Here is a 24,053-nt window from a genome sequence, read left to right as displayed (position 1 = left end):
GTTTTTTGGCCGAAACCGAAACTACGGCCGAAACATGATTTTATGGCCGAAACCGAAACCGAAACCGAATCTTCGGTCGGACACTACGAATAATCACAATGGTCTAAGTACCACAGACCCTACTGTCGCTTAAGTCCTTTATGCCAATCTCTGCCTATTAGAACTTATAAAAAAAAAAGAAACCGAGTAATTATATCCAACTACCGAACCTGCTTACAAATTTTCTCGAGATATTTGAGAAATGTGATATGCAAAGGAGAACATTCGAACAAACGAAAGTATTTTTGCCCAAGCTGAAACGGAGACCTTCGCCTACGCTCGGTCAGTGATGGTTTAGGTACAGTCAGCTGCAGGTCACCCCTGCATAGAAGATTGTATGCAGGGGTGGTACCTTTTCTCTGCAGCTGACTGTACACCTATAAAAAATTGTTGTACCTGCTGCAATTTTATACCGGTACCGTACTTTATATTTCAACAGGTATAGTACCTTCAAAACGAAGCGGTATTGATAAATAATAACGGTACCGTACCGCCTATAAATAATAATAATAATTCAGCCTATATACAGGGTGGTCCAAACCTTGACGTCCAAAAATTTTTTTTTAGATTCCTCACGTCGTGGGCTATCAGAATATACCCCATGTATGTTAGCCGATTTTTCGTAGTTATCGAGTTATGATTTTTTTTTACTTTTAACTTTTCATATGAAATTCCGGGGTTCCCATACAGAGTGGCTAAAAAATAACTGCATTTCCGTTGCCAGGGAGGTTGTAAAAGTTGCTCAGTATAATCCCAACACCTCCCTGGCAACGGAATGCAGTTATTTTTCAGCCACTCTGTATGGGAACCCCGGAATTTCATAGGAATAAGAATAAGAATAAGAATTGTTTATTGCCACATACATGAACATAAAATAGAGTTAGAATTACTTACATAATAAAATAAAACAGTTGTTATCATATACAAAACAAAAGTGAGAAGATCTTTGTATTAGGCACAGGGTTCCAGTCTCAGCGTGTGCCGGGCCTAGGTGCCCGGCGCTGGTTTTCAGACCGGTCCCAGACTATGGACGGTCGGAGAATATTACCTACATAGGAAAAGTTAAAAGCTTAAAAAATCATAACTTGAAAACTACGAAAAATCGGCTAACATACATATGGGGTACATTATGATAGCCCACGATTTTTGGACGTCACGGTTTGGACCACCCTGTATAGACAATAATCTCAACGCTAGCCCAATGCGGATTGGGGACTTCACACACAGCTTTGAATTTCTTCGCAAATGTATGCACTACGAGTATGCAGGTTTCCTCACGATGTTTCCTCCTTCACCGAAAAGCTAGTGGTAAATATCAAATGATATTTCGTACATAAGTTCCGAAAAACTCATTGGTACGAGCCAGGATACCAATGAGTTTTTCCTTACCGCTTATACCGTAAAGAAATAATGCAGTCTCTGCTTTGCACGATTATTGTGTGGACATAATTCTTATAATCACCGAAACATACATACCTCTACGCACAGAATGTCATTGAAATAAAACATTGTTTTTTATAGTAAATTAATATAACATTCGATTTATACACATAACAATAAGCAGGCCAGGCCGCAGCGATATTGGCCTGTAAGCTTCATCTCGGTCTCCAAATCCGCAAAACTCGCTGGTACTAAATGCTGGTCTTGCCGTTATTAATTATCTTGATTCTTGAAGATTATCAGAACAGCACGTTACGTAATCGCATACATAGACGGAACGAACGTAGGTGTAGACACTGCAAGTCTTTAGGTATTAAACGAATTACGCTTCGTATTAATAGATGAGTAATATTTAAATGAACATATAATATTCTCTAACATAAATACAAGATTACAATTAATTGACATCAAAAGTCATTGACGTACAGAAGTCATATACATTTTTATAATGACGCAAAATTGATACCAGCATAATGAAAATCAATCCCAATCAGTAAAACGAGTTTTTAAACTTTTTTCATTTTAAGCGGGTTTTGAAGGAACAAGTTACTTAAATTCGATTGTAATCGTATTGTTTTAGGATAATTTACTGCTGTTTTCGACCGTTACGACCCGTAAATAACAACAACTCACATTTAAAATTTGACTGGAGCTCGACGTGATTATATTTATTTACCCTATTTTATGAAATACAATTTATCTACTGGTATACATTTTCGTATGCGTATATGATGAAATGTCTTTATTAATGTCAAAAACGAGCTATGACGATGTACACGTCTGCTTCGATGCAAGGCCAACGGCCATCTGACTCGAAGAAGAGTTTTGAGTGATGTCGTCAATGTATGGAAATTATACGAAAGTTTACATTTGGGATTGAATTTCTGTGTTGTATTTGTGAGTAAAAATATAAGTAGATAATAATCTGGTAGTTTAGTTATCTAGCCTTCAAAATCCCACAACAACTCAATTACTGTCAAAGACAAAACTGTAATGCGTCTTGCTCAAACGGAACTCCATATTTTGATTTTTGGACACTTTTAGTGTCGATTTGTAGAGAATTACAGGAAATAAAAAAAAATATGGCGTGAAGAGCCGGTACACGGCTTCTTCGTGAACAGATTTGCGTATAATTTAATGCAGTTATTAATCATTCATTGAACAAATTGATTGCACAAAGTGAGGTCTAAATCGAAAACGTCATATACCGTCCCCTTAACGATCAAATTCAAAGGAAAGATCGAAAACTTATTTAAAAGTTCGTCGCCTTGCTAACTTGACTCATACCTATGGTACACTTGCTCAACATTTCTTACCATGCCGAACACTGCTTGCATTATCTATCAAACAGCTGCCTTTATCGGGGCCACCCCAGCTCTTTTGAGCGTCGGCGTCTATGGAAAATAGCGTCGCTGCGCAGTTGCGCCTACGTAGCGGCGAGCAGCAGCCATAGAGTTGACTAGACGCTGACGCTCAGGAGAAGCTAGTGGGGTGGCTCTAATCCCTAAGATTTGGCTTGTTGTTGACGCTTCACCATGTGAATTCCAGAGTTGCGCCTGAGCCCGGGCGCGGGCCCCTCCGCCGACCCGCACCCGCCGCACCACCACCTCCCGCACCATCATCATATGGTAAGCTCATTTTTTTGAGTAGACAGTGCAGGAACGGAACCATAGCTTAAGATGGGTGGAAAACGCGCGATAAGCTGCATAACTCAGGCTTTTAAATGTAGTGGTAAAGGCAAAACTTACTCAACTATTAAGGTGATTGTTGATACGTTTGCACAATTCAGTTGAAAGAAATACGGACCCAAATGTCTTTCCCTCATTGGCTCCTTTTATACTTTACTTTACTGTAATGTGAACGTCTCCAGCAACGTCAGGTTGTATCGTCACCATAAACAGGGGACCTATTAAATGGATAAGATTATATTCAGTCGCTTTTATTTACCGTGTACAGGACTGGCATACCGTGTAGGTACTTACGTTAATGTCCACGGCAATTTAACATACAATCTCACACATTTAGGTCCCCTGCTTTATCTTGATGGTAAAACGTGTACTGGCAAGTACAAGTATTGATATCCACGGTATCTAAAGTACATATTTGTATTTATTTGTGGGAAACGTTGTGAGTACTTTACCTACAGCTACTTGAACCATCTGTCAAGGCGAATGAGACATGGTGATTCTTCAATGTTGCAGGACACAAATCCCCTGGAGGGTGCCGCGGAAGGCAGCGGCGTGGGCTCGTCCGACGGCGAGCTGTCCTCCAAGCCCGGAGACAGCCCCAGCAGGAAGCGGAGGCGCATCTCCCGGCATCGCCCTTCAGGTAGATGCTTCAGTGATTGGTACAGTAGGAGTGTCCAGAGGGCTCGTCCCACGGCGAGCTGTCCTCCAAGCCCGGAGACAGCCCCAGCAGGAAGCGGAGGCGCATCTCCCGGCATCGCCCTTCAGGTAGATGCTTCAGTGATTGGTACAGTAGGAGTGTCCAGAGGGCTCGTCCCACGGCGAGCTGTCCTCCAAGCCCGGAGACAGCCCCAGCAGGAAGCGGAGGCGCATCTCCCGGCATCGCCCTTCAGGTAGATGCTTCAGTGATTGGTACAGTAGGAGTGTCCAGAGGGCTCGTCCCACGGCGAGCTGTCCTCCAAGCCCGGAGACAGCCCCAGCAGGAAGCGGAGGCGCATCTCCCGGCATCGCCCTTCAGGTAGATGCTTCAGTGATTGGTACAGTAGGAGTGTCCAGAGGGCTCGTCCCACGGCGAGCTGTCCTCCAAGCCCGGAGACAGCCCCAGCAGGAAGCGGAGGCGCATCTCCCGGCATCGCCCTTCAGGTAGATGCTTCAGTGATTGGTACAGTAGGAGTGTCCAGAGGGCTCGTCCCACGGCGAGCTGTCCTCCAAGCCCGGAGACAGCCCCAGCAGGAAGCGGAGGCGCATCTCCCGGCATCGCCCTTCAGGTAGATGCTTCAGTGATCGGTACAGTAGGAGTGTCCAGAGGGCTCGTCCGACGGCGAGCGTCCTCCAAGCCCGGAGACAGCCCCAGCAGGAAGCGGAGGCGCATCTCCCGGCATCGCCCTTCAGGTAGATGCTTCAGTGATCGGTGCAGTAGGAGTGTCCAGAGGGCTCGTCCGACGGCAAGCTGTCCTCCAAGCCCGGAGACAGCCCCAGCAGGAAGCGGAGGCGCATCTCCCGGCATCGCCCTTCAGGTAGATGCTTCAGTGATTAGTACAGTAGGAGTGTCCAGAGGGCTCGTCCGACGGCGAGCTGTCCTCCAAGCCCGGAGACAGCCCCAGCAGGAAGCGGAGGCGCATCTCCCGGCATCGCCCTTCAGGTAGATGCTTCAGTGATCGGTACAGTAGGAGTGTCCAGAGGGCTCGTCCGACGGCAAGCTGTCCTCCAAGCCCAGAGACAGCCCCAGCAGGAAGCGGAGGCGCATCTCCCGGCATCGCCCTTCAGGTAGATGCTTCAGTGATCGGTGCAGTAGGAGTGTCCAGAGGGCTCGTCCGACGGCAAGCTGTCCTCCAAGCCCAGAGACAGCCCCAGCAGGAAGCGGAGGCGCATCTCCCGGCATCGCCCTTCAGGTAGATGCTTCAGTGATCGGTACAGTAGGAGTGTCCAGAGGGCTCGTCCGATGGCGAATGCGTGGAGTCTATTCCTTTACAGCTCGCCACAAACGCGACCGAACCTTCGTTGACTGAACTCGAGGGTGATGTGGTCGTCATGTCCCAACGCCTTTAACTTTTGATGAGTATTAGTTGCCTGTTGAAAGAAAAGTACAGTTAGCTTGTATCAGAATTGTGTTTTTTGACAAAACATCGTTATTATTTGAAACGTTTACTAAGCAGTGTCCTTGTATGTTCCAGGTGAAAGCAACGTATCAGTTCCCGCGCCGGCGGCGGAGCGCCGGGCCCCGCGTCATCATTACCAGCCCCCGTAAGTGTCGTCTTTTGTGACCTTCTACAAGCAAAACGATCAGAAGAAGCTCTGTTATAAACGTGCTACGCATTATTAAGTCGAATGAACGCTCGACATGTTTCGACCGCTTTCGAGGATCTTCGACAAGTAGCACCGATTGCACCGTCTCTACTGATCGAGCCCGCGACTTAACAATGCGTAAGTGACCAGTTTAACCTCCAAGTTCCTGCGTACAAATTTTTGTACATATTCCAAAAAATATTTTGAACTTTCATTGAGTAACTAACGGTTCCAAATTCAAAAACAAAACAAATGCTTCTGGGTCTCAGGAGGAATACAGAGAATTTAAGTGTTTCGTGCAAAACTTGCTTTTGCTCTATTTAATTTGTTTTATAAGCTACACAAACTAATTACAGGCATAGATACTCGTATACCTCATGTCATTATAACCCTTCTCATCCGTGTAAGATGTTTCAAGCAGCATCGCGGTTCCACTTGCGTTCGTGGCTGTGTAGTCCTATGCGAGAGAGGATCCCGCGTCCACACACGCGGCAGGTGTATACTCCTTCAGGTGGGCGGGTTGGAGGCCTGCTCATGGCGCCATGCGTTTCTCTTTTAAACAGGTAAACCAGGCATTGACGACCTTGGATTGACCATCATGAACGCCACACAGGTCGGCCATTTTCTGCCATTGGGTGCTTGGTACGTCAAAGGCAACCATATCACTCTTGGCGCAATCTTAGCGCAGCATTGGCCGACCGACCGGTCTTTTTGCGTCTGCAACCTCTCCTAGCGGGATTTGAGGAAACGAGTCAGTTCCATTCGATACACATGTCATTGTATGTGCAAAGTTTTATTACAATCCAATACGTAGTTTTACAATGAGAACGAACCCTGGCGGCAGAACATTGCAGTAAATACCCCTAATTTAAATGGAACATTTCAGTCGGCGGATGCGGTACCTCAGCGGCGGGGGCGGCGGCCTGTGGCGCGAGCGAGTGCTGGAGCCTCACCAGCACCAGCACCAGCACCAGCACCATGCGCCGCTATTACTGGATATGAACCAGGTAAATACCACATGCACCTACCGTTTTCTTACCAAAACGAGAGTTTCGTAAAGAGAAAACGTTTTCGTACGCGTGTTATTTTGTTGGTTGTCATGTACCTACCGTTTTATGCTTGTAACACCTTACTGTATTATGAACATGACTACAATTAAATAAATATTCTATGGTAGCTAAAGTTGAGTATGGCAGAAGCATAGACTAGGAATCCTCTAGACGGAGTTTAGAGCAATTATTTCATGAAACCGATGCTGCCAAAAATACGGGGGTGCGGGGGGACGAGGTGAGCGAGTCCCGTGCCGTGATTGGTCCGTTCAAAGACACGGACCAATCACGGCACGGGATTCTGACACTTTGACTCGAAGATGGAGTAAAACTACCGTATATAGTGGCAGAGGGGGGTAGCGTTACTATGCTCAGTCTAGAGGATGTCTTGTCTGTGGGCAGAAGAGTCATCAGAGCCAAGTGAATGCAGTGGAAATGAGAGCGCTAAGAAGTGTGTGTGGTGGGAGATTACAAGATAGAATTGGTTAAAGTGTGATAAGGGACAAGTGTGGACTGGACGAAGATGTAGTGACAAAAATTGAGAAAGGTATGTTGAGATGGTTTGGACACGTGGAAATAATTAGTGAAAGAATGGCTAACAAGAGAGTGTATAAGGGAGAAGTAGAAGTGGGAGTTGGAAGAGGTAATGTGCGGCCCAATGTACATTAGGATGTACACTCAGTTTCAATGGAATGTCCACCTTAATTAAAAACTGAGTTTCATTTGTCTCGTCGAATTTTCGGATAAATGAAATTCAATCTAATTGAAAATACATTCTGACTTCGTTGGCTATAATTTTGTATGGTGGGCGGCACGAGGATAGTTTAACAATAGGGTTTTAACTGCCCCACCTGCGATAGAGTTTTTAAAAGTAAATTCGGCTTTGCCAGCCATATCATGGCTCACGCTCGTAATTAGCTAGGGTCGCCGTTGCCGATTACGGCATGGATAGCTATATTATACTGCATTTAATAGTAGTTTATGCAACAGTGATATAATAAGGGTTCTTAAAATTCAAGGGTCGAAGTTACAAAACGAGACGTAGTCGAGTTTTGTAAAAAAAAGACCCGAGAATTTTAAGAACCAATTATGAGCTGTTGCATACATTACTTTTTCTATGACAGCTGCAGCAAAAAAAAAAAAAAAAAGTCGAGTTTTGTAAAAAAAGACCCGAGAATTTTAAGAACCAATTATGAGCTGTTGCATACATTACTTTTTCTATGACAGCTGCAGCAAAAAAAAAAAAAAAAAAAAAAAAAAAAAAAAAAAAAAAAAAAAAAAAAAAAAAAAAAAAAAAAAAAAAGAGAGAGAGTTATTATTAAAAACAAGAGTTATTATTAAAAAAAAAGAGTTATTATTAAAAAAAAGAGTTATTATTAAAAAAAAAGAGTTATTATTTAAAAAAAAATGAGTTATTATTTAAAAAAAAAAGAGTTATTATTGTAAATGAAAACATACCTCTTTCAATCAAGATGATCGGAACTTGTATCTTTAAAAAAAATAAAGCAGTTGTATTATACTCATAAGATGACTGCTAGCAGTCATCTTATGAGCCTATAGACAAAGCATTCAAATGACATTGCTTTAGATATCACTGTCAGTCATTTAATTGACACATTTAAGTGCTGGAGTAGAAAAAATAAATTATTTCACACCATGCATGAAATAAAGCACCAGATAATTATTATAAAAACATAGATAGCAGTTACTTTTAAACACAAGTTCTATTTAATAAATCGGATAGAAATATAAAAAGTAGATGAGTTGACCGTGACGTCACGATGTAATGTTTCATATAAATTTCATATTAGCAAATCGTTTTGACAGTTCTAAAAAAGAAACTGATTTGACTGGTAGGAAAATACCCTAATGTCGGTGACTTTGCAGATGTCCCTCCGCGGCGCGCGGCTCAGCGCGCTGGGCGGCGGCGTGGGCTGGCCGCACGCGCACCATCCCCACCCCCATCCGCACCCGCATCCGCATCCTCATCCGCAGCACCAGCATCAGCACCATCCGCATCCGCATCAGCACCCGCACCGGGACCGGCCTCAGGTATGTACGCCTATGATAGCGCGGGAGTAGACGGAGGGGAGGGACGCAGCCGTTGTGATGGTATGGTAATATGCTACATAACTAAATCCAAATACAACAAAAAACCGTTTGTACTGAAAGGAAAAAAAATACGATTTATAGTCAAATAAAAGACGGGTAGGAATATAACAGATGTGAAAAAGGCTATTATTAGGGAAAGCAACACGGCTCTGCCAATGTACTGACAATTTTGTTTCGAGCCCACGCATGTAGCAGTACTGTAGGAGGGGACAATATGATTTGGACAACGTTATTGAAATATACATTTTTTCAGCAATAAAAGTCTGTAACATGTCATGTGTAAACTTTATTTGAATAAACAAAACTGTTGTGTGGAACTAGACGAACTAATTTTCATCGGGGCTCGTACGAGCAATACAAAAAAATTTACATGTTGCAAAAATACCAAATTATTAAATCCTTTTTAATAATATACACGGCTGCATCTCTCCGCCTCTATAATTTGGGGTGCGGATATTTAATTTTAATTTAAAATCATATTTTAAGGTATTAAAAGTAAGAGACTCCGAATTAGGGAGTATTTTTACATCGATTAAATAATATTGATTCACTTCTTGAAATCTAGAAAGATTCTTGCCTTGAATTTTTAGACTACGACTATTTTTACGGGTTTAATTTGAAACAAGCAGATTTAGTACCAAGTAAGCGATTACCGTATTTTGTATCTTCAAAATACAGCCAGCAGCAGCAGTTGGTAAGCGGGCGAGGTGTTCAAAATGACCTTGACACGCTCTTATTTTCTTAACAATAAAGTCGCGTCAAGATCATCTTGAACACCTCGCCCGCTTAGCAACTTCTGCTGCTGACTGTACAACCTCAAAATAAATACATCACATTATATTATTACAAAACAATTCGTAGCTAAAAATCCAAAGCAAATATTTTTTTCTGTATAGATTGTACTACAGTTACAAAGTATTCGTACACTGGAGACGATTTTATTTGATTCGGATATCGTCCAATTGTGTAAACGTGTATTAATTAAACATTCTCAACAGCAGCCTATTGAAGGAGACACAAACACACACTAATACATTTATATTATTGTATATTACAATTGTAGGCAGTTCTTAGTCCTATATCATTTGGAACTTGCAAATGTCACCTTAAAACGTGATATTTACAAGTTACAAGGTAATTAATATGTGTACAATTATTTACTTATATTTAGGTTTACAAATGTATACATATTTATAGCTGAATCGGAATGTGTCTACAGTTCTAATATTATAGCTACGTACACACATACCCTCGTGTATACAAACAAACACTTTTGTTTTATTACATTTATTTTGGGATTCGCATTTGTTCTGCAAGACTGACGCAACAAAATTGTTGATTTAACTTACTAGTAAGTTTGGTTATAGAGCGCGACTGCTCTTATGTTGGACAAATGGGTGATGTATCGTTGACACACTAACCTGACTGATTCTATACCTTATTGCGACTACATAAGGTTCACGAATAGTCAGCTGGGTGTGTTACTCTTCGTATATGTTAGGCGACTTGTGTCGATCTGGGCATAGCATATAGATATGTTACATAAGTTATTATGTTATATATTAAGTTATTTAAGTTAAGTTCTTGGGTTGCGGCGGGATCAGTTGTTGAATAACGTGAAATAGGTATCCTAGTTACAATACTTAGATAAGTTTATTCCTGAAAAAATTCTTACTAGATATTTTATTTTTGTGTAACAAGTCTGAATTGCATTTTTTTGGTTAAAACATAAACAAATGTTGTTTTACTGGAAACAAATTAGTATTTATACATATTTGATGGAATTAGGATTTTCAACCCAGCGGTGCCAAATGCAAACCGAGTCTGACCTAACGGTGACAAATGAGATTAGGCAATAACTAACGATTTGAGATCAACAACTGACCCCCCCGCTTCCGGCGCGGTGCGCACGCGCAGGTGCCAGCGGCGGGCGCGGGCGAGCTGTGGGGCGCCGCCGTGCTGCCGGCCGCCGCGCTGGCGCTGCGATACCAGGTAACTGGGGTCGGTGCCGGCATACATACACCAACACCATGCTGGTTATATGGCGTGCATCAATCGGGGTTCGAAAGGATAATTATCAATGATAGTTATCTTGATAATTATCGTGATTTTTATGCCTGATAAGGGGTTGTCCATAAATTACGTCATCTATTTTTGACCCCCCCCCCCCCCTAAAATCATCCAAAAATCATGCTTCGAATGACCCCGTTTCCTCCTACATCTTGCTACCATCATCCATCATCCAAAACTCATGCTTCGAATAACCCCGTTTCCTCCTACATCTTGCTACCATCATCCGATGTCCAGACCCCCCCCCCCCCTAATTTAAAATGACGTAATTTATGAATAGCCCCTAATTATCGATTTGATAATAACCTAACATTTATAAAATGCGATATATAGTAGGAGGCTATAACTCCTATTTTTAGAACTTCAATAGAACCTCTGGGGAACCTTTAGCGGCTAATGTTAGTTGGGATTGAGATATAGTGTTCATAATTTGATACACTTTTGAGAATATAAACTTGTTACGTTACACCTCCCTATGTAAAGACTTATTTAATCTTTATTGAATAGTAGGCAAAGTAAAGTGCAAATGGTGTACTTCGCTTACTTTCGTAGAATTATTGCTTACGGGTATACGTTGTGGGGATCAAGTGCTATATTTATTTTGCAAAGAAGGGTAATAGAAACAAGTTATAACTTGAGTTATTGTTATAAAAGCTCAACGACACAGATGAAGAGCTTTATTATATGAATTATAATACGAATATATTACGTATGTATGTATTTTTTATAGTAAATATTTTCCCCTAAACAACGTAAACTACTTTCTAAATTGTAAAGAAATGCACGCCATATAACATTCGCCACTAAGTCGTTTTGATATTGGTAAAACTAACCAAAACAATATTAAAGCGAACTTGAGCTAAACTGGGAAATGTATGATATTGATTAAATTTTGATGCTGAGCTATCTTCGAAATCGGTTAAGGTTTGATTCCGATATCGACTGTTCGTGCGGTCGATATTGAAGTTGTACCTTTGTTTAAAAGATGGATTAGTGTTAGTAGACTTGTTAGGAATTCGGTTGAATGCGCATTGTGAATTTTGTAAAACGCTAGGCATCTTCCACAGACATATATCTAATTATGACGCATAAATCATTTGTAAGAAATCTTAAAAGGTACCCATTTGAAAATGTGACGATTTATTTTAATCTTTATACTAAGATTTTTATAAAAGAAATCTGAGTGTCTGTCTGTAAATAAAGGAAAAAAATAAGCAATAGGAAACTGGCGGGTTCGACCTGGGAGTTATTGTTAAAATATTAAATGTGCTAGAGAACATTCGTTGGCAGTGTTGGCCCGCAAAGTGTGTGATAAGTTCGATATATGTCTGTGGTTGGCTCGTCCATTGTGCTATATATAGGTGGGAGTGCCCTGTTTTTATAACCAGCTTGGTACAAAACTAAATGCAACTAGCATCATTATATAATTAGTTTTAGTTAAGCTCTCATCCTGTCTTCTGTCAAGTTTTGTCACTGCTTGTACTATTGTTATATACGAGAGAATACTAAGACAGTGTGTTGGCCAAACTATAGCAAATTTGCCGGCTGCTGTAGGTGGCGCTGTGCGGTACTATTAGCTGTGTTTTAAGACTTTTTCTACTCCCGTACTTTTATTTGTCATTTAAAGGGTTGTGCACACACCTTTAAACCCCTATCATAGTTGTCATGACAAGTCTTTAGTCTATTCCCCAAAAAAGTATTTGTGCATATACGCAGTATCTTTGGCACTTTTACGATACTTCGTGTCATCACCACTTAAAAAATATTGTATGAAATACATTGTTGCCAACCTAATTTTAATTGTCATCTCATCTGTGAAAGATGCGTGAACCATAGACATGTTTTTTTATTTCATTCATTCTTTTCCCGCCCGTACCCTCCATTCTTTGCTACTTCTTGAATGAAAAATATTTGTTAAATTTACAATTTTATTTCAAAGTAAGTGCTTGATCGTGTAGAAAAAGTATTGTATGCAACGTTGTTTAACCGAGTCAAAAAATACTCGTGGCGTCTATATTAACAATTTTCGGCTTCGCCTCAAATTGTTACTCACGCCACTCGCCCTTTTGACCTCTCTTAAACAACGGTTGCATAAACCGTTACCCTTTTTCACTAGGGCCACAGAAATATTGTCAATGTCAAACACTTGATAACGTAGCTTAGCGTACGGCACAGTACAGCGCCATCTAATTCAGCCGTCAACGTTGCGGCTACATATTGCACTGCTGTACATGTCTTAGTATTTTTTTTATTTATACTATAGTTAAATCCGAGACTGGAAGCGAAAGGGCGTTTTTTTTTAAGTTGTCCACTACACTTTTTTTCAAATTGGGGATTTTTTATGTTATTTCTACTCAGAATCACGAGCTCTTTCTATCCTAATAGGAGAAAAAAAGTGTCCCAAAATTTCCATACATTTTTCGATCTTTCCATTCCGCGACCGCCATACAAAGTATGAAAAATGGTGACGTAATGGAAATAAAAACCTTAGGACACTTTTTTTCTCCTATTAGGATAGAAAGATCTCGTGATTCTGAGTAGAAATAACATAAAAAATCCCAAATTTGAAAAAAAAAAGTGTAGGGACAACAAAAAAAACGCCCGAAAATGTTATTATTTACTTGAAGTAACTGATAATATTTGTAGTTTTACAACTATGTTATGTCTTGTATTTATAGCGGATCGGAAGCTCCATTAGATTGTGTTATGTATTTATATTTAAACAATGGGATCATATTAACACTTTTTGTATTGCGGTGATGTATTTTTGTCATTTTATCCCACCTTAAGTAGCGTGACTGTCATATTTAAGCAGTGATTGGCGAGGGCATCGCGGGATTCCGAGTAAAAATCTCATTCAAAAAGTCTTATTTAAAATAATACGCAATATAATTAACTTTTCGAACAGGACCGTTGCATTTGAGTCATGTCCATTCAGGGTTTGAAATTATCCAGATAATTATAGTCTTATCGCGATAATTATCCCAGGTATGGATGGTGCTATATTTATTTTCTTTGAATTCTTTGATAGTAAAAAATAATGATTGGGGAGTTTTTTGCTATGTACAAATAATAACTGACCTAATATTGATTAGTTTTTTATTAACCATTGAAATATAAGATAATCAACGTTCCAATTCATGCGCGATTTATTTTTAAACATACCGCATTTTATAAATTTTAGGTAAATCGATAATTATCAGGCATAAAAATCACAATAATTATCAAGACAACTATCATTGATAATTATTAATTATCCTTTCGAACCCTGTGTCCATTCATGTCCATGTTAAGATTTCTCCTAGGAATCCCGCGTTGTACCGATCACTGGTCATAAGTTTATTTCTAGGCTTTGTATTGTCCCTTAATTATAATAATTATAGGCATCTAATATGTTTATAAATTTTAACAACACGCTTAAGAATGTAATTGCACCGAATAACATGTTTTCTTTTTAAATTTTAATTTATCCCATAGGCTGTACAAAACTAGGCATCTTCCCACTTCTATGTACTTGGCCCCGTATCTATGTATTCATTAATCGGTATATAACTCCACACCTATACTGGTAACGTATTGAGCATGACATTTAATTTTGTTAAATATAAACCTCAAAAGTAATCTCACTGACGTAACGCACTCAAAAACAACATACTTGTAAGTCTGTATTTTTGTTGTGTCAGGCGTGGCTCACTCCGCAATTTCGTCTTGTCGCTACAAGTACCTACAAGTACATGCGGCCCACACCCATTTTGGTGTCTAGCCATAGTAGTTGCCGCGCACCGCTACCGAACGGACGCCTGCTCGGGCTTGCGCCACCTAGCGGTCATATCTGTCGTAAAAGACACGTTTTGTTAGAGAGTGAATCTTCTGTATCTTATTTATTCTGTGCTAGTGTTTGCGTTGTGTCTATGATATTATAGTATGAATTATCTGAGATGTTTTTTTCGGGCTCGGGCCCTAGTCTATTAAACAAAAGGTATTGTTTCCTTTATGCAGTGCTTACACCTGTTTACTGCTAATAGACCCTACTTAAGTAACGGGAACAAATCCGTTTAAAAAGCAAATTTATCATTCTATTTATATGGTTCAAGTTCATGAAACAACCCATTTGGAGATAACACGTTTTGTTATCTCCAAAGAAAAGACCATTCTGATTGTTCTCAGAAAGAGCTGTCACATAAATTTGAACCTTAATACTATCACGATACGAGGGGTGTTCAAAATATTCTCGGTATGAGAATGAAAACAAACAAGTACGAAAAGTTTGATATTTTTATTTTTCAATATACTCCCCCCCTATGTTCATACACTTAAAAGATCGATCAATTATTTTTTTTAATCCTGCATAAAAATATTTTTTATCTTTGGTGTAAAAATGCTCCTCCACTGCCGCCTTCAATGCTTCATCATCGGAAAATTTATTTCCACGCAGATCCTTTTTAAGATTGGGGAACAAAAAGAAGTCGCCTGGGGCTAAGTCCGGACTATACGGTGGGTGAGTAACAGTTTCAAACCCACATTCAACAATAGCTGCCTTGGCAATATGAGCAGTATGGACGGGGGCGTTGTCATGCAGAAGCATAACACCTTTGGTTAACTTTCCTCGCCTCTTTTCTTTGATTGCATCCTTTAATTGACGTAGAATGTTAGCGTAGTACTGTCCTGTGATATTTACACCTTTTTCTTTATAATCGATCAGTAATACTCCTTCACAATCCCAAAATATCGTGGCCATGACCTTGCCAGCTGAAGGGATGACCTTGAACTTCTTGGGATGAGCTGAACCCTTAATGTGCCACTGCATGGACTCTTGTTTACTCTCTGGGTCATAATGATGAACCCAGGTTTCATCTCCAGTAACTATTCTTTGCAGCACCTCATCAGGATTTTCACCGCACAGGTCAATAAAATCGGAACAACAAGCTACACGCATGTCTTTTTGAAGCCGAGTCAGCATTCGCGGAACCCATCTTGCACTTACTTTTGACATATTAAGATGGTCATGGATAATATCATGTACGGTACCAATAGAGAGATTGGTTACTTGTGCTATAGATTTTACCTTCACTCGACCATCTTCCAATATAAGTTTTTCCACTTTATCAATATTTTCTTGTGAAGTAGCTACTACAGGCCGGCCAGGTCTAGGGTCGTCTTCAACACTCTCCCTTCCACGTTTAAACTCGCTTGACCACTTTTGAATGGTAGATAAAGAAGGAGCAGACTCACGGTAAACACAATCCATTTCCTCTTTTATGGTTTTTTGATTTTTACCCTGTTTTGTCAAGAATTTTATCACGCATCGATGTTCTAATTTAGTTAACATTGTCAATTCCCACATGATGTTCATGTTTGTTCAGCAATTGCAGAAAAACAAAAGAACATCTCGGTTCGAATTATACTTTTTTTAAATGTCAATGAATAAACCTTAGCGGCCAGTAACGAAAGAAATTTTAGAAGAGGTTGTAAGATATCAATACCGAGAATATTTTGAACGCCCCTCGTAGTTGCTTTTTAAACGACATGGTTACTTTGGCACGTGCTGAAGACCGCTCTTAATCTGTCAGCTCCCACGGCTCATACAGGGTGGATTTTCTTTTTGGGTCAGTGAGGGCAGCTACCAGATCCCGTGCTGCTACGAGAAAACGGTCTAACGGTCTTCCCTCGATTTCAAATTAATGAAGATTGGCTTTTACAGATTTTGGAAAAAACATACAGGGTGCGAGAAAAAGGTCATTTTTGACAAACTTTTTTTTTGATGCCAATCGATCCCATTCCTATTAAGGATCAAAAGCTTGTATGGAACCAAAAAAAAATTTCCGGCTAGAAAAGCCACAAATCGAGGAAAACTTTTCCCATACAATTTGTATGAAAATGAAAACTTTTATTTTTCACATGCTGTTTTTGTATGCCAATCGATTCCATTCCTATCCAGTATCAATAGTTTCCTAGGGGTCAACTTACGGTAATGTACTAAAAAGCCACATATTAATAAAAACTTTTTCCATACATTTACTATGGGGAAAATGTGAAATGTTATTCTCAATTTTCTATCTCGCCCATCAGTCCTACAGCAATGTCTTCATACAGTATTATGGTCCTTAAATGTAACAGGACTGATTGGCCAGATAGAAAAATGTGAATTAAATTTCACGTTTTCTCCATAGTAAATGTATGGAAAAAGTTTTCTTTAATTTGTGGCTTATTAGTACATTACCGTAAGTTGACCCCAAAGAAACTATTGATACTGGATAGGAATGGAATCGATTGGCATACAAAAATAGCATGTGAAAAATAAAAGTTTTCATTTTCATACAAATTGTATGGGAAAAGTTTTCCTCGATTTGTGGCTTTTCTAGCCGGAAAATTTTTTTTGGTTCCATACAAGCTTTTGATCCTTAATAGGAATGGGATCGATTGGCATCAAAAAAAAAGTTTGTCAAAAATGACCTTTTTCTCGCACCCTGTATGTTTTTTCCAAAATCTGTAAAAGCCAATCTTCATTAATTTGAAATCGAGGGAAGGTCTTCTTAGACCGTTTTCTCGTAGCAGCACGGGATCTGGTAGCTGCCCTCACTGACCCAAAAAGAAAATCCACCCTGTATATGAGCCAGAACGCTTATGGTGACGTCATATCGTGGGATTCGACAGGTTAAAAGAAACAAAGGCTTTTGTTTAACAGATTAGTGCTCGAGCCCGAAAAAATCATCTGAGATAATTCATACTATACTAGTTTGATATGGGCAAAGAGAATAGAGTGTATAGAATAGAGAGTTACTGTCATGGTAAATTATGTAGCCACAGTACATCTTTTGACAGAAGATTCAAACTGTTGGAACGCCGTTTGATTTTGATCCTTATTCTTTCACTGATATGTGTCAATTTGTTAAATGTCAAAAATTTACGCGGCAGAACATTGCAGTGACAGATTTAACGCCGATATAGATGTATGGAGTTGTATACAGATTTACACATCGCTCCGAGCCTGACCGCAGCTTGCACAAATGCACTCGTTTTCGTGTTATCATCTAAAATCAAAATAATATCTCTCCAAACCTGCCTAGACAAAAAACTTCAAATTGTTTCTACAGTAGACATCAAAGACATGTTTAAATTTTTCGCCGGATTAAGGTGCAAAAGTGTTAACATATCTTTGACCTCGACTGTACATCGTTGTCATATCTAAGAATGAAACTTGTACGAACTTATGTCCTGTAAATAACGTATGTACAGTCAGCAGCAGAAGTTGCTAAGCTGAGGTGTTCAAAATTACCTTGACGCGCTCTCTTAACAATAAAGTCGCGTCAAGATCATTTTGAACACCTCGCCCGCTTAGAAACTACTGCTGACTGTACTTACTGTAATAAAATATATTTGTTTAATTTTGAACTTTAATAGCTCTCAATAGAGTTGAATATCATATATGGCTTCGTATAAATAAATATTATAGGACATTCTTACACAGATCGACTAAGTCCCACAGTAAGCTCAAAAAGGCATGTGTATGGGTCAAATAACTTTACTGTGTACAGTAAGCTGCAGATATATCTGACCCAAGCAAACAAGTTTATACGCAGGAGGGGTCAGTTATCTCTGCAGCGGGCTGTTCATATTTTTATCCATTCGATGATAACAAGAAGTCGACTGAGCTTGCCGCCTGCGATCGAGCTCGGGGTGGCACCTTAAGTTGCTTAGGGCTGAAACACACCGAGTGCGCCCCGCTTGGGCTCCGGTGGTGACCGCTTCTAACTCGACGCAGACGCATGGAAGCATGCAGCCATGCGGGGCGCGGACAAAAAGTAGACAACATCTAGTACAGTCAGCAGCAATAGTTGCTAAGCGGGCGAGGTGTTTAAAATTATCTTGACGCGACTTTATTGTTAAGAGAATAAGAGCGCGTCAAGGTAATTTTGGTCACATCGCCCGCTTAGCAACTTCTGCTGCTGACTGTACATAATAGGGTTGTTGACACATGTTGAATTTTATAACGAAATCTAGTGAAATAGATAGAAAATGAGCAATTTGTCACAATAAATTGGAAACTTAAAAATATATGTAAAAAAATACAACTCAAAGTTTAAAAAAAAATGTTTAACTTCCAAATAGGAAAAAAATAATGGTACCATTCGATTCCTTACATTTTATTTAAAAAATATTGAGCAACAATATACATAAACTCAATATTTCACCTACAAAATCGCAATTTCCTTGTTTTCCGTACATCGAAACGGCTATGAACGTTACATGGTGACGTCACGATGTATTGCCATTTTGTTAAAGCGTTTCGTCAGTAAAGTGCGGGTGCCAGACTTTGACCATCATTTGTGACTTTTGTATTGCTTTAAGACAATGGGTCCCATACAGACATTTGATCCTAAAAACAAACCTGATCGATACCATTATAAAAAATTGACAAATACCCTATTGTTCGCGCCCTCGCATGGCTGGTAGGAGTCGCATTAGTTATTAACACCTCCCAACGACGTAGACGCCACCGCTCTGTCTGCTCATCTACTCAATAACTCAGTACAGTCAACCTTATTACAACAGGCATAAGGTCCACCGATCAACAGTTAATAGTTTTGCTGTATGTACATTATGCACGACTAGTTTTATAACGCGTTCAGTCTAGGTCTGCTTGTACGTACTCTAAGGTTTTCTTGTATAGTATGAATTATCTGAGATGATTTTTTCGGGCTCGGGCTCTAGTCTATTAAACAAAAGGTATTGTTTCCTTTATGCAGTGCTTACACCTGTTTACTGCTAATAGACCCTACTTAAGTAACGGGAACAAACCCGTTTAAAAAGCAAATTTATCATTCTATTTATATGGTTCAAATTCATGAAACAACCCATTTGGAGATAACACGTTTTGTTATCTTTACTTACTTTGGCACGTGCTAAAGACCGCTCTTAAAAGAAACAAAGGCTTTTGTTTAACAGATTAGTACTCGAGCCCGAAAAAATCATCTGAGATAATTCATATTATACATGCCCTTGATCCTTGTGTTTCGCTTAGGGTGGGGCTGCTCCGTGCGCCTTTAAAACCTTTCTATCTACACACATATCATAAATATCATAATCCCTTAAGATAAAACAGTGTATGTAACTGTACATAGGCATTACACACGTGATCTTTTTATTAATCTCGCTTCGTTCGTTTCATAAACCCGCACTCGTATTTGAATGCCTTCATTATGTAACAGTTACATAAACTTGTCGCTACCAAATCTGTCCGGAGCTAGCTTTTAAGGTTTTTAAAGGCGTAGGCTGTTTATATGTTCTATATTAAGATCTCTTGTAAAAATGTGCTAATATGGATTTACATTACGCTTGAAACTATGTTGGCACAAATAATACTACTCTGTTATAACTAGCGTGCTTTGAATGCGGTCACACCAGCAATACCCACACGCATCAGTATTACTGACAGTGTTTTATGTCTAAATCAACATTACAACCAATCAGCTGACTTGACATATCTTGGATATTAAATTCATCTTTCTTAGTAACTATTTCTAAGTAAATTTTACTATAGATATAAGAAGATAGATAATTAAACCTTCTGCTCGCAATAAGTATATATATATTTCTATTATTAGGTATATAATGAGTATAATGACTAATACTTGACTAATACTTATGATGTTACTATGCTATATTTATATAGTCGAAATTCGCCTTTTGTTGAAGTAGGTACCAGTGTTCGAAAGGATAATTATCAGTGATAGTTATCTTGATAATTATCGCGTTAATTATCGTGATTTTTGTGCCTGATAATTATCGATTTGATAATAACATTAATAACCTAAAATTTAAAACCTATAATATAAAAAAACGCCCCAATAATTATTTTTTACTATCAAAGAATTCAAAGAAAATAAATATAGCACCATGATAGAGTTAGACCAAGAAAAGTCTGCATCGATTTTGATAGCCCACGCAGTGCAAGTGTTATTTACACGTCATAAATTCATAGAATTTTGACGTTTAAAATGACACTTGCACTGCGTGGGCTATCAAAATCGCTGCAGACTTTTGTCGGTCAGACTCTACTTGGGATAATTATCCGATATTTATATATATCAAAGACTATAATTATCTGGGTAATTTCGAGCCATGGTAGGTAGATACTCCTAAATAAATCGCTAAAACATACTTCCATTCATTACATATTTAACTTTCTATCTCAACACGTTTCGCCCCGTAGAAAATGCTTGCAGTTTTACTGATATGACATCGCCACAGTTTACTGACTGTTCCTAATTCTTATCACTAAGATAATAAGGTTCACCTTGGCTTGTGTTTCCCATTCACAACACGCTCCGTCCATCACACTGTTGACTGACAATGAACCTCATAATCAAACGTATAAGGTCCACTGTCGAGTGTCGCTGTTAAAGGACGCTAAGCTCAAAGAATGTCGTACATTGGCCGCTTGTTCCTATCTCTGTCGCACGCGTAATTATATCCCTGTCTCGCTATACCGGTGGTCAATGCCACTGTGCGAGCGGGGCAGCAATATAATTATGCCCGTGCGACAGAGATAGGAAGAAAGGGAATTTTCCGTACTTACATATAGAAATATAAGTAAAGAAATAGTGGTAACTCCACACATCAGTTTTCTTACCAAAACGCGAGTTATTTCGTAGTCGACATCTAGCGTGAAATAGCGGGCGTTATCAGTACTGCTAGTTGACAATAGATGTCGCGGCAAACCAAAACTCTAATGCTCAACAATTTTCAGTTAATATTATAACCGGATTCACTGGAACTCTATTTTCAATTCCATCCGCTTATAATATTATTTGTAAATTGTTTTAGCAGTACATTTTTCGTCAGTAGCGACATTTGTGACATCTAGTGTTAAGTAGCTGTACTAATAATTCCACTACTTGACGTTAGATGTCGACTACGAAATAACTCGCGTAAGAGAACTGATGTATGGAGTTACCACTCTTTCTTTACTTATATTTCTCTATCCTCCTAAGGCCCAAGGTCCTACCGATAGTACCTATTCAGTTCGATGTAATTTAAACCATGTTCAATTGGAACAGAATCGCTTTTGCTTCGTTCAATTTTCGAACAACGCAAAATCAACTCTATTTCCTATCATTTAGGTTCAAATTTCAGTGGCAAATTTTGGATGTTTCGTTTGTATGGCTGGGCCTTAGGAGGCTATGGTACTTAACATGGTTATTTTAGTATATGCATGCCCAGATTCTGAGGTTGGCTTAGTATACCTAACCCTGCCTGCGCGCGGAACGCACTGCCGAATACCGATGTGTGAGGGTGTCGCGGGGTTAAGGTTCGATTCGGTTGTCGACTGCATAGATAATTACGGGCATGAAATAAAACTATGTATTAAAATTCCTATATGTATTCTCATTTATAAAAAAAAAACACTTGAGAACTCCGTCAAAAATCATGACTTTTTTTAAAAAACGCCTTCAGACGGACTTGAAAATTAAATGAATTTTCTAATTGCTGACGATCTTATCAGCCATAAAAACTCCATGTAAAGTGTCGTTCTATGGAACTTGCTAACTATGTAAACAAACCGCCATATTAAAATTGTCTCCGAATGTCAATTTTCCAGTGACTTTTGTTTACATAGTTAGCAAGTTCCATAGAATGACACTTTAATTTCATGCAGGTTGTGTAAATTAAAATTGAATTTAAATGAAAAGCTATAATTGCATCGTAATAATTATTTGAAACCCCGCGACATCTTTTAAGCCTGTTTTTAGACGTAAAGGGTGTATGCCTGACGGTGTTCTAGCACAAATTAGTATTAGGAGCCATTTAATAACACGAGCTTTAAGTTAATGTATCGAGGGCTATTTTACCTATCCTTTTGACTAATCCACCGGACCAACACACTTGGTAACATAAAACTTCGATATTTCACGAACGTTAGTCACGCTATGTTATGTTATATTTGACAAAACCACCATAAATGTCCAACTTCTATACTTATGGCCAGTGGCCCGTTTCTCAAAAGCTTGTAACTGTAATACAAGTGGAAGTCCCTTTCTAACAAAAGCTGTCAAAAAGTGACATCCGCTTGTATTACGTTACAAGCTTTTGAGAAACGGGCCCCAGGTCCGGAGGTCGCGCTGTCTTGTTAGGCCGCTTGACGCCGTGATTGTGAGTCCTCACGCAACGCAAACTAACAACCATAACGTTATACTCTTTCGATTTGTAGCTGGCCCCGAACGGCTAATCCTTTGTCTATCGTTAAGTAAAACGGCACGCGCTAATTACCTGCAAAAAAGGGTCTTAATTATTCTAATTGGCACCTGAGCGCGGGCTAGTCCAACGCTCAAATAACCAGTGTACACAAGGATTAGCCGTTCGGGGCCAGTTACAAATCGAAAGACTATATACTAAGCTCGTACTATCACATACCACACCGCTACAAAAAGCGCATAGAAACACCAGAGGTTGCTTTGATAACAATTATTTGAAGCAAAGAAATTGACATTCGATTACGTATCTTGCTTTTTGCTGTCTTTAATACACTGAGAAAAGACAGCAGACAGCGAGTGACGTAACTCAAGGCCGATTGAGTTAGACCAAGCTAACTCGGCGGCGATTTTGATAGCTCAGAATGCGCAAGTCTTATTTTAAACGTCAAACTGCTATTGACGTTTAAATAATAGACAGACAGTCTGGGCTATCAAAGTCACTGCCAACTAGGCTTTATCTAACTATATATTTGTCCAAATTTTTGTTATTCGTACAAACTTCTGTGTTCTTATAACTTTTTTGGTATCATCATCAAAGGGGATAACTTAGATTTAAGAGTCATTAACAAAACGATAACAGCGGGCCCGTTTCTCAAAAGCTTGTAACTTGTAATACAAGCGGATGTCACTTTTTGACAGCTTTTGTTAGAAAGGGACTTCCAATTGTATTACAAGTTACAAGCTTTTGAGAAACGGGCCCCAGATCATTAGGGTTCCTATAAGATTTTAACAACAAACACATACGCCCGCGAAAGAAGCGTATTTGCGTTGCGTCGGGCGACGCGCGTCGGCTAGCCTTAGAGGGTAGGCTGCGTAGTGTGTGCCTCACGTCTTGTCTCCCAATAGCGCACAGCTTGACTAGGCCGCGGCGGCGGCCACTAGCCGGGTCCACGCAGAGCGTACTTACGCGCGAGGCGATTCCCTCGCGCACAAAACGGCCAGTGTAGACGTGCCTCTGCCGAGGGGAAGCGCTCGAGGCGCGTCCACACTGGCCGCGCCTTTGAGGAAATTGACTCGCGCGTATGCTCTCTCTGTGCGGGCCCGGCTAATGGCCGGTCGGCGCGCGGATACTGCTAATGTCATTGGTTGAGTTTTAAGGTCCATAGGCTACGGTGACT

The 24,053-nt window shown here is 39.8% G+C and overlaps 1 protein-coding gene across 1 annotated transcript in view; it reads left to right on the top strand.

The window, feature by feature from the left end:
* The window catches only part of LOC134659470 (uncharacterized), a 99,603-nt gene that overhangs the window by 55,657 nt on the left and 19,893 nt on the right, over nucleotides 1-24,053 (top strand). Inside the window, exons 14-18 of the mRNA XM_063515111.1 lie at nucleotides 3,028-3,107; nucleotides 3,681-3,807; nucleotides 5,339-5,408; nucleotides 6,337-6,457; nucleotides 8,387-8,551. Coding sequence (XP_063371181.1) covers nucleotides 3,028-3,107; nucleotides 3,681-3,807; nucleotides 5,339-5,408; nucleotides 6,337-6,457; nucleotides 8,387-8,551 — 563 coding nt within the window. The remainder of the gene's footprint in view (nucleotides 1-3,027; nucleotides 3,108-3,680; nucleotides 3,808-5,338; nucleotides 5,409-6,336; nucleotides 6,458-8,386; nucleotides 8,552-24,053) is intronic.

Source organism: Cydia amplana, chromosome 25 (genome assembly GCF_948474715.1).
Source record: "Cydia amplana chromosome 25, ilCydAmpl1.1, whole genome shotgun sequence".
Lineage (NCBI taxonomy): Eukaryota > Metazoa > Arthropoda > Insecta > Lepidoptera > Tortricidae > Cydia > Cydia amplana.
The sequence above is the reverse complement of the archived record's forward strand: the minus strand, read 5'-3'. Positions and strand labels throughout refer to the sequence as shown.